We start from the raw sequence: 14,584 nt of genomic DNA, 5'->3' as shown, positions 1-14,584 counted from the left end.
TTTAATCCTTACTGTAATACAACACCTAAAATACTATTCTATTGTCAAGCAGATAGCATATAGGGATAGTTTAGTGACTTTTTGTTTATTTGTTTTGGTCTTGGGGCTTGAACTTAGGGCCTGGACATTGTCCCTGAGCTTTTATGCTCAAGGCTAGCACTTTACCAGTTGAGACACAGCTCCAGTTCTGCCATTTTGGTGGCTAATTGGAGATAAGCATCTCTTGGATTTGTCTGGCCAGGCTGGCTTTGAACCACAATCCTCTCAGCCTCATGTGTAGCTAGGATTACAGGCATGAGGCATCAGTGCCCAGCTGTTTAGTGACTTTTGAGAAATTATTTTTATTAATATTCACTGGTTTCACCCTTCCCCTCTTCCCCCCACTTTTGGGGCTGGAATTTAAACTAAGGGCCTCCTGTTTGCTTGGTAATCACTTGACCCATATCTCCAGTCCTGTTAACTTCCTTTGTATAATGAAATTCCCTCTTAATACTGTCCTAATACTAGTTATTAGAGTACTTGAAAGAAAGGAACTATTTATAATTTGATATTAAACCACATCTTCATAGTTACAGAGTAAAAGTTGCTGTTACTTGTATAATTGTCATTTGCCTTGAAAAGAAAAACCAGTATGTGTGTATGTTTGGGAGCAATACAGTATACATGTTGTTGATAATTATTTAAGATGTGTGATGGGGCAATTCCTTAAGACTATCTCTAGTTTGGCATGAATATTTGCCTGTTTCATTTGAAATCACATTTCTTTGAGTCAAGACATTTTGAAAGGGAAAGAATTAGTATAATAGCACTGTCTCCAAGATATTGGGGATGTTGCAGCAAGATGAAATCAGAAAGGTTCCACACAACATATCAAGGCATGAAAAAATCCATGTTACCTGCCTCTTTGTCAGAATTCATTTTCAGTCAGGTATGGTGGCACATACCTGTAATTTCAGTATGTAGGAGGCTAAGGACTATGAGTTTAAGGCTAGCCTGAGCCACATAGTTCTAGTTTAGCCTGGTTTGTGTATGGAGACTCTACCTTAAAGAAAAGTAAATACATACATAAGTTCATTTTACCCTAAATGAATGACACAGATAAAATGATGTGATTCCTAGTACAAGATCTACCAGCTATGATTTACATATACCTCCAGATAATTATTTAACTCTCTTTGGCCCAAAGAGTGCCTTTTTTTTTTTTTGGTCATGGGGATTGAACTCTGGGCCTGGGCGCTGTCCCTCAGCTCTTCAGCTCAAGGCGAGCACTATACTATTTGAGCTACAGCGCCACTTCCGGTTTTCTGGTGGCTTATTGGAGATAGGAGTCTCACAGTCTTTCCTGCCTGGGCTGGCTTTGAACTGCAATCCTCAGGCATGAGCCACCAGTGCCCAGCAGGCTGCCATTTTAGATGAAACAAAATGTAGAACTTACAGAATTGTGAAGATTAAATAATTTGATATATAGAAAGTCTTAGCACATTATCTAGTACCCAGAATTTATCCATTGTTTATGGCTAACCAGACTTGATTTCTAATAAAGTATTAGAACAAAGTATTGAAAGCTACCACTTAAGCAGGTGAACTTGTGAAACTACTAAGAAAGATGAATGACTGTTCTTTTTTTGAGGGGGGGGTCCGGTCGAGGGGCCTGAACTCTGGGCCTGGGTGCTATCCCTCAGCTCTTCAGCTCAAGGCTAGCACTCTACCACTTGAACCACAGCACCACTTCTAGCTTTTTTCTTTTTGCTTATGTGGTGCTGAGGAATCGAACGCAGGGGCTCATGTATGCAAGGCAAGCGCTCTACCACTGGGCCACCTTCCCAGCTCATGAATGACTGTTCTTAAGGATTCAGAGCATTCTGCAGCACTCTGTTGGTTTCATTTGGACTATCAACTAATTTATTTATGCCTTATCAGTATCTGTTGTGCTGTAATTTATGGTTATGTATCATTACTATGTAAGCTCATTTTCCATGTTGGTTATTCTTGAATATATCTCTTACAGATATGTGTAGAATACCTACTGTGTGCCAGGTACCACTGGAATTTGCTAGGGATCAGTGGGGTTTATGAGTCATACTTTTGTCTACACATATCCTACTGAGGCAAGAGTGGCTGTAAATGCATAAAAAGGAAGAACTTAAGAGTATAATAGGCCGTGAAGGGAATAATGTGCTAGACACTGGGGAGACTGCTTAGAAGAAAGCCTCTGAGAAGGGGAAATTTGACTGGAATTTAAATGACTTGGAGAGCCAAACCAGTGAAGGGTTTGAGGAAGAGCATTCAAATGGTTTTCTCTGAGGATTATAATTAAACCAGCCTTTACTCTCTTTGATAAGCAACCCCTATGTCCTTTTCTGACAGATACTAACATTTTGGTATATTTGTTTCTTTTGCTTGAACCTTTTCTAGTTTTTCTCCATAGTTGAAGTAGTGATTAAAATTGTTGTGTACATTCTTCTGGGGATTGAACCTGTACATGATGTAAAGGAAGGATTAATCTCTGACCTTGTGGTATGCCTCTCAACATAGCCAGCCCTCACCCTGCCTAGTTGATTCATTCATTTTCTATGGTCAGTGGAGACTCCCATGGTTCCTTCCTCAGTATTTGTCCTTGCCTTTCTTCCCTCTCCTGTATGTATTGATTTATGTCTTTAGTTGTGCCACATCTCTAAATATATAGATACATAGATATAGATATATGATTACATCTTCGTTACTTTTTCTTTTTGGCCTGGTGCCAGTAGCATTAATAATTTCCCTCCACTAGAATTCTCAGCTGCTCCGATGAACTTACTCTATCTCTTCATCTGAGAAAAAAACAGCAATTATCTACTATGGCTTCCTAGATAAGATAGCCTAGGCTTGATGACTGCCTTAGCCTAAAGTAATTTGCTTTCATAGTGGTAAAGAACACAGTTTTTGGAGCCAGGTTGCCTAGGCTCCCACTATTCACTAGTTCTGTGATTTTGGACAACTTAGTTTCTCTTTGCCCTAGTTTACCCATCTATTAAAAGAAGAGAGAGTAGAAGAGAGACGTCCTTATTTTCAGAGATTGTAGTAAAGCTTAAACGATTGTGTTCTGTTTTGAACAATGCCTGACATTGGGTTAACTGTCGTTATTGGTTTACATGAAACTAAACAAAATCTTTTAAAAATTATTATGGTGCATTAGTTGTATAAAAGGAATTTAACTGTGGTATCTCCACACACATAAACAATGTATCCTGGTCAATCTTCCCCACTGTTTCTCTTACTTCATTCCCCTCCTCTTTCCTAAAAGGTTTCAACAGGTTACCTTGTTCTGTTTTCATACGTGTTTATCCTCATTCACTCTCTTCTTTTGTCCTCCTTTTTTTTTTTTTTTTTGGTTGGTTGTGGGGTTTGAACTTTGGGCCTGGGTATTGTCCCTGAGCTCTTCAGCTCAAGGCTAGTGTTCTACCATTTGAGCCACAGCGCCATTTCCTCCTCCTCCTCCTCCTCCTTGCTGGTGCCTTTTCCATTAGAGCCTGTTTTACTTTCCCGTCCTATTTATTTATTTATTTATTTATTTATTTTTTGGGTCCGGTCGTGGGGTCTGAACTCTGGGCCTAGGCGCTGTCCCTCAGCTCTTCAGCTCAAGGCTAGTGCTCTACCACTTGAGCCATAGCGCCACTTCTGGCTTTTTTCTTTTTGCTTATGTGGTGCTGAGGAATTGAACCCAGGGACTCATGCATGCAAGGCAAGCTATCTACCACTGAGCCACCTTCCCAGCCCCTCCCGTCCTTTTTTAAAAAAAATTATTGTGTAGCCGGGCGCTGGTGGCTCACGCCTGTAATCCTAGCTACTCAGGAGGCTGAGATCTGAGGATCGCAGTTCAAAGCCAGCCCGGGCAGGAGAGACTGTGAGACTCCTATCTCCAATAAACCACCAGAAAACCGGAAGTGGCGCTGTAGCTCAAGTGGTAGAGCGCTCGCCTTGAGCTGAAGAGCTGAGGGACAGCGCCCAGGCCCAGAGTTCAAGCCCCACGACCAACAAAAAAAAAAAATTATTGTGTAATAATTACACCAAGGGATTTTGCTATGGTATTTCAGAGTACATATATTAATGCTTTGTTCAGAATAGCAGTATCTAATGCAAGCAAAATCTTAATAATCTCAAATCAAGCTTTATGTAAACAATCCTTAATAACAAAAAAGATCATATTATCAAAATATTATCAAACATGTGTCTGACCAAGGACTTATAAGCAGAATATATACAGAAGTCTTTCTTTTAAATAAGTTTTTTATTGTGAAAATACTTTACAGACAGGTTACAGTCACATGAACAAGGTAATGAGTACATTTCTTTCTTTTTTTTTTTAAATTGTGAAAATACTGTACAGAGGGGTTACAATTACATGGGTAAGGTAATGAATACAGAAGTCTTATAACTGAGTACTAACAAGATAAACAGCCTAGACCTAGGAATTTGAATAGATAAAAGATACAAAATTACCATTAAACACATAAAAAGCTGTTCAACATCATTAGCAGTGGATAAATGCAGATCAAAACCTTAAAAAATGTGTTATTTTACACCCACTGGGATGGTGACTAATAAAAAAGATGAACAATATCAGGTGTTTGATGAGGATATGGAGAAATTGCAGCCTTCCTGTGCTTTCCCATGTAGGAGACATAGGGACCTCCTATGTCTCAGATCAAGGACTTATAAATTGGAATGAAGTGGATTATATACCCAAATCTATAATCATAGCTAATCAGGGAGCTAAGATGTGAGGATCTCTGTTCAAAGGCAGTCTGGGTAGGCAGACAAACCAGAGACACTCATCTCCAATCAACCAGCAAAAGGTCAGAACTAAAGGTATGACTCAAGTTGTAGTGTGCTGATCAGTAGTGAAAAAGCCAAATAAAAGCAAGCAGAACTGGCACCAAAAAACTAAAAAAAGCAAAATCAAAATTTGTACAGAAATGTCCGTATCAGCATTATTAATAGCAGTTTCAGTGGAGAGAATCTAAATGTTTATCAGCTGGTAAGTGGATATAGTGGATGTGGTATATTCACACAATGGATAGGTATTCTATTATAAAAGGGATGGCGTGATATTCACAAACCGAATGGTTTCTTGGGAGTGTGTTTTGGGTGGGGTAATGTCCTCTTTCCAGATTTAGTTTTTATATTTTTTTGTTCTTTCAATGTTTAATAATTTTTCAAAAAAGTGAGTTATATCTATTTTGCCTCTTTGTGATTAAAACATTCATCTTCACTTTTTCTGCATACTGCTTTCCTTGTCCTCCTGTAAATCTTTTGAAAAAAAAATCGTTTGTGATAGTACCTAAAGGAGAGAAGTGAAAGCTGAGGAGAGCATTGTCCTTTTGGTGTTGATCATGGCATGCCTCATCTTTGGGGTAAGAATGATAAAGACGTGTTTCTCAGGTAGATGTAGATGTTAACATTTTGTTTGGTTGTTTGGCTTGCTTTTTTGTTTGGTGGTTTTGAGGAGGAGGTTGGCTGTGTATCCCAGTCTGGCCTTGAACTCATGAACCTCCTGTCACAGCCTTCTGAGTGCCAGGAGGCCTGTGTAATCAAACCTGGCTACATTTTTTTTATTATAATTCTTGTGTACAATAGAAGAGGCCTGTTAGTAGTTCTGTCAAATTGAAAAGAGGAAAATATATTTAAGGATTTACAATGCTGTTATCAAGAGATCAGAGCATAAACTGGATTTAAGATCAAAGGTTCTGTTTTGGAATTTGTTTGACTTATTTTATGACCTTGACAAAGTATTTTCGTTGGTTTGTTTCAACTTCTATAGCAGTGTACTTTGGGGAAGTGCTGTTATTTAACAGGCAATCTGCTTTGAAATGTGATATAATTTAATAGATGATTTCATTAAGAAGTTGAGCTGCCAAATATAACTTCCTTTACGTTTTTACCATGAGGTATGTTGCTGTTTTTTTTTTTTTTTCACCATTTGTCCTGGGCAAAATCAGTCTTTGTTCTTACAAGCTAGAGATTATAATAGAACTTTAAATTTCGGTTAGCTTTGACTTTTTTCCTATCTTGAAATGACTGCAATCCATTAAGTCATTTTCTAATAATTATCCTTTTTTATTTAGTTTTTCTATTTTAAAAGGCAAAGGTGAAGGGTATTTTGTGACCTCAGTGCCAGTTACTTCCTGTTTTTTTCTCTCTTTGCTTCTGAAAACTTTGAGTCTATGCTGTCCAGGTCCAAAGCTACACCTACTGACCATTGCTGGCAACTTCTGAACCATGAGCCAAACTAAACATTTCCTTTTAAGTAGTTTATTTCAGGCATTTTGAGACATTGGCTAAAATCTGATTAGCACTGATTATCATGGACAAGTACACAGAAGCCACTAGGGACTGAAAAGTATGTTAGATTCTTATTTCAAATTGATAACAACAACAACAAAAAAGTTGGAAGTGGATCTGTGGCTTTAGTGGTTAAGCATTAAAGAAATAAATATCCAGAAGAACAGACTGACTAGTAGACTCAGGTTCTGATATAAAAGACAAAAGATTGCTTTTTAGCAGGGCACCTGTATTCTTGCTAATCAAGAGTCTGAGATCTGAGAGGATTGTAGTTTGAAGCTAGCCCTGGAAGAACAGTTTATGACACTCTTATCTCCAACTAACAACTGAAAAATTTGGTTGTGGAGCTGTGGCTCAAGTGGTAGAGCACTAGCTTTGAGCCTAAAAGCCCAAGGATAGCAACCAGGCCCTAAGTTCAAACCCCAGGACTGGCAAAAAAAAAAAAAGATGACTTGAAGGGTAAGGAAAACACAACGAATTGCCAGCAAGTTGAAGCTTAAACAACCTCTTCATAGGAGAGAGGGAAATGGGAAGGGGAACAAGTCCTGTAGGAAATTTTTAAGGAAGTTAAAGGGCAGAAGGGCACAAAGGTTGTCTTATCACTCATGAAGTTTCTCTATTGTCAGAATAGTGGGTACATTTAGTGTAAGTAGGTAGAACCTTTTAATATTTTCTATGAGTTTACCTTCCCTGTTTAAGGAGGTTTTTAGGGAGGAAATCTGAGGCAATTTCATTTCTTTTGGAAAAACTTCAGTTAGATAATCAAGCCTCAGAGACAAGGCAAGAGACCTTGAGTCTCAGGCAGCTTCACCGGCTTTCAAGATGGTACTAACTCCTTCCTCTTGGAAATGATCTTAGAATGACAGGGAGAATAAATCTGTTCTTCAGAGTCTTAGGAGGCTATAGAAACCCCAAGTCAAAGTATGTAGGTGAGGACTAGCAGGCCCACCAGCATCCATAGGTGCCAGTGGTTCTACATCCTGATCAACACCTATTACCTTCTGACTTCCATTATAACACCATCCTGTGAGTATGAAATTGTAGCTCATTTTGTTTCTTAAATATTTTTGTCTTTTGTTCTGTTTTAGTTTCCTTCTTTATTAGTATATATTAATTGTACAATGGAGACTTCATTGTGGCATTTCCATATACTAGCATAAATTAACTGTACAATGTATAGGATTCAAGCTTTATCCTGTCACTTCCCCTTCCTTCCACTCCTTTTCTAAAACAATTTCAACAGTTACATCATTCTCTTTACTTTTTTTCTTTTTAAAATTGTTATTGGAAAGATGATGTACAAAGAGGTTACAGTTACATAATTTAGGTAGTGAATATATTTCTTTTTCAACAGGGTTATCTCTTCCCTGGTTTTCTCAGTTCATTGCTTCGTTTATCATGCAGATAAACGACTTTAATTGCATTCATCTTCATTCACCCTTTCCATTAGTCCTTGCCTCTCCCATTGGTGCCAACACTCCTCCCCTGATCCTATTTTACTTTACTTTTTTTTTTTTTTTTGTCGGTCATGGGTCTTGAACTCCAGGCCTGAGTGCTGTCCCTCAGCTCTTCAGCTCAAGGAGGGCGCTTTACCACTTGAGCTACAGCACCACTTCCAGTTTTCTAGTGGTTTATTGGACATAAGAGTCTCACCGTCTTTCCTGCCCGGGCTGACTTTGAACTGCAGTCCTCAGATCTCAGCCTCCTGAGTAGCTAGGATTACAGGCATGAGCCACTGGCACTGGCTCCTATTTTACTTTTCTATCATTCATTTTTCTTTTCAGTGTGTATAAATTGTACTGTGGGGTTTCACTATGGCATTTCAGATATGCATATATTATATTTTGCTCAGAATAATACTTTTACTTTTTCTTTCTCTTCTAATCTCTTACTGGTCAAGAGCTTTCATTGATATTCCTTATGCCATCTTCAAACATAATTGCAAAGTATTTAGAAATTATTCACCCTCCATCTTTCTTTTTCCTCTCTCCTCTCCTTCCCATTGTAGTTTAGTCTTACTTTATCCTAATAACTAATTATGTTCAACACTTTTTTTAAAATTTCCCAAATACAATCATGTGGTTTTATTTATTTATTTATTGTGAAAATACTGTACAGAGGGGTTACAATTACATGGGCAAGGTATGTTCAACACTTTATATATATTTGTTGACTATTCCTAGGTCTTTTCTAGTGAACTATATCTGTTCACATTCAAATCTGAATTACTCAAGTTGTGTTGCATTCTCAAAGTTCTTGGTTTTCTGGATTCTAGTCCTTTTAAAAACCATGATGTACAAATTCTCCAATCTATGCGTTTTATTACCTCTTAATAGTAGAACTACTTTGAGCCATAGTGTCATGCCACTTTCAGCTTTTTCTGAGTAGATTATTGGAGATAAGTCTCACAGACTTTTCTGCCTGGGCTGGCTTCAAAACTGTGATCCTCAAATCTCAGCCTCCTGAGTAGCTAGGATTACAGATATGAGCCAGCAGTATACAGAGTTTTTTGCTCAATCTACATAGCACAGTTCTCTCTAATGCAAGCCCTAGTAGATAAGGTCCTGAAGAAGAATGAAACAAAATGCAGATTAACAAATAAGATGATGCTTTACAAAAAAAAGAAATAAAAAGCAGATATCAAAAATAAATTAATTTTGGGGGTTTTTTTTGAGGGGGAATTGAACCTAAGGCCTTGTGCATGCTAACATGATCATCACTGACCTACAGCCCCAAATCCTTAGTGCATTTCTAATTTCAAAGTGTATATGCATTTGATAAGCATTAATATTTCCAGCTACAGATGACAGAAAAGCACTGATTTGCCAAATGTTTTTCAAAACAAGTTTTAAAAGTGCACGTACTCTTGTAAAAACACGTACACAGTCATGGTTATGAGTGTATGACTGATAGTTGATCCTCAAGGTCAGATTATTGCTAAAACTGCCTCCTGAGGAATGTTGGTTCTGTAGTTTCTCTCTTTTTTTTCTTAAGAAATGTTTACAAGTGAGAAGTTGGAGCTAAGTAGAGCTTAACTTATGAAACCTGTTAGTCTCCATCATTCAAGCAGCCTATCTTAGAAAAGAGGAATGTAATGTGGATTACGGTCAAATTTATCTAATTGTTTCTTTAAGGAAGTGACTCTGTGCTCTATCTAGAACACCACCCTTGAGTGAAAAAAGCTCTAGAACAGAACCTTAGCCCTGAGTTCAAACACCAGGACTGGCAAGAAAAAGAAAAAAGAAAAGGGCTTTTTAAGAACTAAGATCTAGAAGAAAGGCAAAACATCCTAAAGTATATTCCTCTCCACTCTTAATTGGAAATTAATTGTTCTCCAAAGTTTCTTTTCATAAATGGCTGGTTTCTTAGTCTCCTTTAATACTTCTTGCACAAAAACATATTCTGGTAAAAGGGTTAGGACTTCTTGGAATTACATGATAACTCTTCTGTAGGAAAATAAATATGAAAGCAGAAAAAAGACATACAAACAGTAGTTAATTTCAGTTACTTCTGGAGGAGGGAGAAGAAAACCTTATGTAAAAATTCATTTCATAAAAAGAATATTTTATGTAAAAACTGCAGTATGTTTAGACTTGTTAAATCTTGGTGCATGTGTGCTTACAAGGATTCACCAAGGTTCTTAAAGAGAGATTCAACAGAGTAATCTCAGTTTTTAGGAAAAGGGTCATATGGCACGAAATACATGAAGCTTCAACCTGTGGAATAGGAATGGGAAGGGAGATCTCAACAAACATTGGGACTCCATCCCCATTCCAGAAAGCTAGGAAAGTATCAGTGCTTGGTCACCGCAGAGGAAAGAATGGAGAAGCATGAGGCTTAAAAAAAGTGGAAAGGCAGGAGATTAGAAGGCAGTCCTCTAGCTAACATTGGGGTAAGAACAGAATTCTCAGTTATGACACCAAAATAGTTTTGGTGGATAGCATGTCCCTTGAACCAGGTATTCCTTGGTTCTTTGGTTAGAACATTTAAGAGTAGGATGCTGGTGCAGCAAAAGAACCACCAGGAGTGGGGAGAGAGCGAGGACAGTTTTATTAGGAAAGCAGAATTACGTTAGGGCAGCACATAATCCCATTCCTGTCTTTGTGGAGCTGCATAGTATACATTGTGTCCTAATAGGAAATATAAGAATCAGAGCAAAAATGCATGTATAATGACTAGCACATAGAGGATCCTCATTCTTTTATGAGTTCATGATTTTTCTATGTACTCTTACAGGATGAAGATGCTGGAACGAAAAATAAAGTTTGTCACATTGCCAAGGAGATCATGAGCTCAGAGAAAGTGTAGGTATCAAGTTCACAATTCATAAGACTATTTTCTCCCCTTTGGCTCATTTAAAATATTTTTTTCGTTGCTGTTTTTTACAGGTTTGTGGATGTATTAAAACTTTTGCATATTGTAAGTACCTGCTAATATTTTCTTCAAGTCTGACTATCCCTGTTTGTTCTTTTCCTTCCTCAAAATGGTTTTAGCCTACTTACACTTAAAAGAATGATTTGCATATGATTTTTAATACTTGCTTTAATTTATTTTAACCTATACATTGTTTGTTTCCTTCCTTCCTTCCTTTCTTTCATTTTTTTTTCCTTCCTTCCTGCCTTCCTGCCTTCCTTCCTGCCTTCTTGCCTGCCTGTCTGCCTGCCTTCCTTTCTGCCTTCCTTCCTCCCTGTCCTCGCACCCCTCTCTCTCTCTCTCTCTTTCTTTCTTTTTTTGCTAGTGCTAAGTCTTGAACTCAGGGCCTCACATTCTTGCTTAGCTTTTTCACTCAAGGCTAGTGCTCTGATGCTTGAGCCACCTTTCACTTTTGTTGCTTAAATGCAGATAAGAATATTGAGGATTTGTCTGCCCAGACGGCTTCAAACCTCAGGTCTTAAGTCTCCTGAGTAGCTAGGATTTATAGGCTTGAGCCACTGGCAGCCTTCACACACACACACAGACACACACACACAGACACACACACAAACACACACTTTTCTAAGATGTATATATATCATGTATCATATATCTACCTAGTCCTAAGACATAAATATCTATATAGATATACCTGTCTACCTAGATCTAGATAATTATACCAGGTGATAACTGAAAAATAGGACTTTTATATCTGTTTCTTTAAAGTCTATAATCTGTGTGTCCCTATAAAAAGCTTCATTCTCTCTTCTTCTTCTTCTTCTTCTTCTTCTTCTTCTCCTTCTCCTTCTCCTTCTCCTTCTCCTTCTTCTCCTTCTCCTTCTCCTTCTCCTTCTCCTTCTCCTCCTTCTCCTTCTCCTTCTCCTTCTTCTTCTTCTTCTTCTTTCTCTTCCTCCTCCTCTTCCTCTTCTTCTTCCTCATCCTGCTTCTCCTCCTCCTTTCTCCTTCCTTCTTCCTTTTCCCTCTCCTTTCTTCTCTCCTTCTCTGTCTCTCTGTCCCTCCCCTTCCTTTCCCCCTTTCCCTCTCTGTTCCTTCCTCTTCCTTCTCCATCTTTCTTCTTATACAAGTGTTTGCATATGCTAGTACTGGGGCTTGAATTCAGGGCCTGGATACTGTCCCTGAGCTTTATTTGTTCAATGTTAGTGCTTGAGCTACAGCTTCACATTTGGCTTTTGTGTGTGTGTTGGGGGTGGGGGAAGGGCAATATATTGGTGATGAGAGTCTCACAGACTTTCCTGCCTGGGCTGACTTTGAACCTTGATCCTCAGATCTCAGCCTACTGAGGAGCTAGGATTACAGACATAAGCCACTGGTGCCTGGCTTCTTTTTCATTTTTTCTTCTTTCTTTCTTTCTTTTTTTTTTCCTTGCTGTGCTCTCTTTTTTCTTTTTTAGGGGATTAAGGGGTCACACAGATGATAGCACACAGTGAACCACTGAACTATAGCCCCATCCCTTATAATAAAGTGGTTTTAAAGTGGCAATGTATCTTCATAGACATTTGCTCTTCTGTCTGAATAACTACCAGAAACAGATACTTGCAGTTAGGCATTTTTACAACTGACTTTTTAAAGTTCTATTTTTAATTTTTATAAAGGTCGACTTGAACAGACCTGTCAAGGAACAATTGGATCTGACCACACATTTATTTTTTCTCATGCATTTATTTGTACTTTCAAGTTTGTATGCATTGGCAGTTAAAGTAAAATCTTTTGCCTACATGTGGTGTAATTATTAACATCCTAAATTACATATAATTGTGGAGAAGTAGAAGGTTCACAAAATGTACACACATTGTGTTTCTGTAAAGAATATGATTATTTTCATTTTCCCCTTTCATAAATCTATGTGAACATGAAGAGTTGGTTACACTTAGGGGTTATCGCATTCACTAAATGAGTGGCTGTGCTTTTCACTGGGTCCAGCAGAGGCACGAGGTCCTAATTCTTGAGTGAAAACACCCTCTGGTTTTGGGAACATTTTCTAAAAAAATTATGATGCTAATATTTTTAGAAAGTATTTCCTCATGAATAATTTCTCACAATAACTCTTTAATTCTGTTAGTAAGTTCTTCTTTTTCAGTATTATCCTTTTTAATATAACACAGTCTTGAAGATGATGGCCCACATCCGTAATCCCAGTATTGAGGAAGTTAAAGCAGGAGGATCCTAAGTTCGAGGCCAGCTTGGGCTACAGAATAAGACCCTGTCTCAAACAAACAAAAAAACCCCAAACAAATTATGTTTAAAAAGATGACCCAGTATTTCATCACCTAAACAAGTTTGTTGAGTTTTAAATAACAGCTCTCCAAAAGAACTCCTTATATATGTGCAGCTGTAATGGGAACATCTCCGTGATACCTTAATTAGCTGATAGAACTAACTGAAATAAGGGTTATCTTAATTGATTGCTGTTGAGATGTGGTTAGTAGCCCTCTTGAAATGTACTTTATATAAGTTGGTATGAATTTTAAAATATTTTGAAAGGCAACAACATAGAATTTGGGTATTTTAGACTAATAGTTAAGTATTAGTTAAGTGGTATTAGTAATAAAGCAGTCTTGCTCCATTGGTACTTTGTTTCTTTGTTTTGTTTTGGAGACCAGATCTTGCTATGGAGGGGGGGGTAGTATAGTTGTGGAGTTGGGAGGGAAGGGATGGTATGGGAAAAACAAAGGAGGGGCAACAATGCTTGATAAGAAATGTACTCATTACCTTGCTCCTGTAATTGTAACCCCTCTGTACAGTATTTTCACAATAAAAAAACTTATTAAAAAAAAAAGATATTGCTATGTAGCCCAAATTGGCCTGAAACTCACTGTGCAACTCAGTATGGCCTCAAATTCTTGTTCTTCTCTCTCTGCCTTAGAGATGTGTGCCACCATACTTTCAGTCACTAATTCTTTAGGTGAAGACATTCCTTTCTTTGAACATTTTTAGATTCTCAATAAGGCCACAGGGTTAGATGCAATGCCACCTGGACATCCACACGTACAATACTAGATATGTCTTTTATTCATTTTTTTCTAAGTACATTATAACATACAAACTTTTCTCAATGCTTGTGTGTTTAGATTTAAAAATCCTCACCCTGTTCCACCAAATACACATTTTTTTGTCGTATGAATCATTGAATTATCATTTTAATTATAAAGAATCCTTCTCTAGCGTCTGTTAATGTGTCTACCAAACTTTCCCTTTTGAGCAGCTTGATTCAGGGAGGACTGTATTTCACTGAACAGAGTTCATTATGAAGATCACTTTTGTCTTGCTGCTGAGCTGTTCTCCCGTGATCTGATTTCCTATTCTATATTCCCATCGTAGAATGTTGTCTTGTCCAAGCTTCCAAGTAATGTGTGTGATCATTTAAATTACTAAATCTCTTTTTAAATTAAATAGTGGCTTCTATATAGCTTTGTAGCATGTTCTGTAACTATGTTATACAAGTTATTTTAATCCTCTTCACAGTATTTCTTTTTTTTTTTTTAAATGAATTAAGCTAGTTGTCAAAGTTACTTGCTTCTAATTGTAGAAGCCAGATTTAGAAATCTGCTCTGCTTGAGCCCTTGAACCTATGGGTTGTGTAGAAATTGACTGGAATTTTTTTTCCTCTACCTTCTTGGCCTTGCTCTATAGGATACATTGTATCCTTGAATATATCAGCTTGCCTTCAGAATTCTTTCTTCGTTCCAACGAATTCTAATTCTTCACCTTCAAAAGATAAAGAGAAAGCTAGATTTTGATTATTCAAGAGTTACTTAGGATATAGTATAATCATTTTATATGGTTTTTATAGAGAATTAGAAACATGGGATAATAGATGGTTGTGAAA

General features: G+C 37.6%; 1 protein-coding gene across 1 annotated transcript in view; it reads left to right on the top strand.

Moving 5' to 3' along the window:
- Window positions 1-14,584, top strand: part of Fgd6 (FYVE, RhoGEF and PH domain containing 6) — a 106,087-nt gene that overhangs the window by 40,155 nt on the left and 51,348 nt on the right. The window contains exons 4-5 of the mRNA XM_042693327.1: window positions 10,561-10,628; window positions 10,713-10,743. Coding sequence (XP_042549261.1) covers window positions 10,561-10,628; window positions 10,713-10,743 — 99 coding nt within the window. The remainder of the gene's footprint in view (window positions 1-10,560; window positions 10,629-10,712; window positions 10,744-14,584) is intronic.

This window comes from Dipodomys spectabilis, unplaced genomic scaffold (genome assembly GCF_019054845.1).
Source record: "Dipodomys spectabilis isolate Male_0828 unplaced genomic scaffold, ASM1905484v1 ptg000163l, whole genome shotgun sequence".
In the NCBI taxonomy this organism is placed as follows: Eukaryota; Metazoa; Chordata; class Mammalia; order Rodentia; family Heteromyidae; genus Dipodomys; species Dipodomys spectabilis.
Note: the sequence above shows the minus strand (reverse complement) of the source record. Positions and strands in the feature narration are given on the sequence as shown.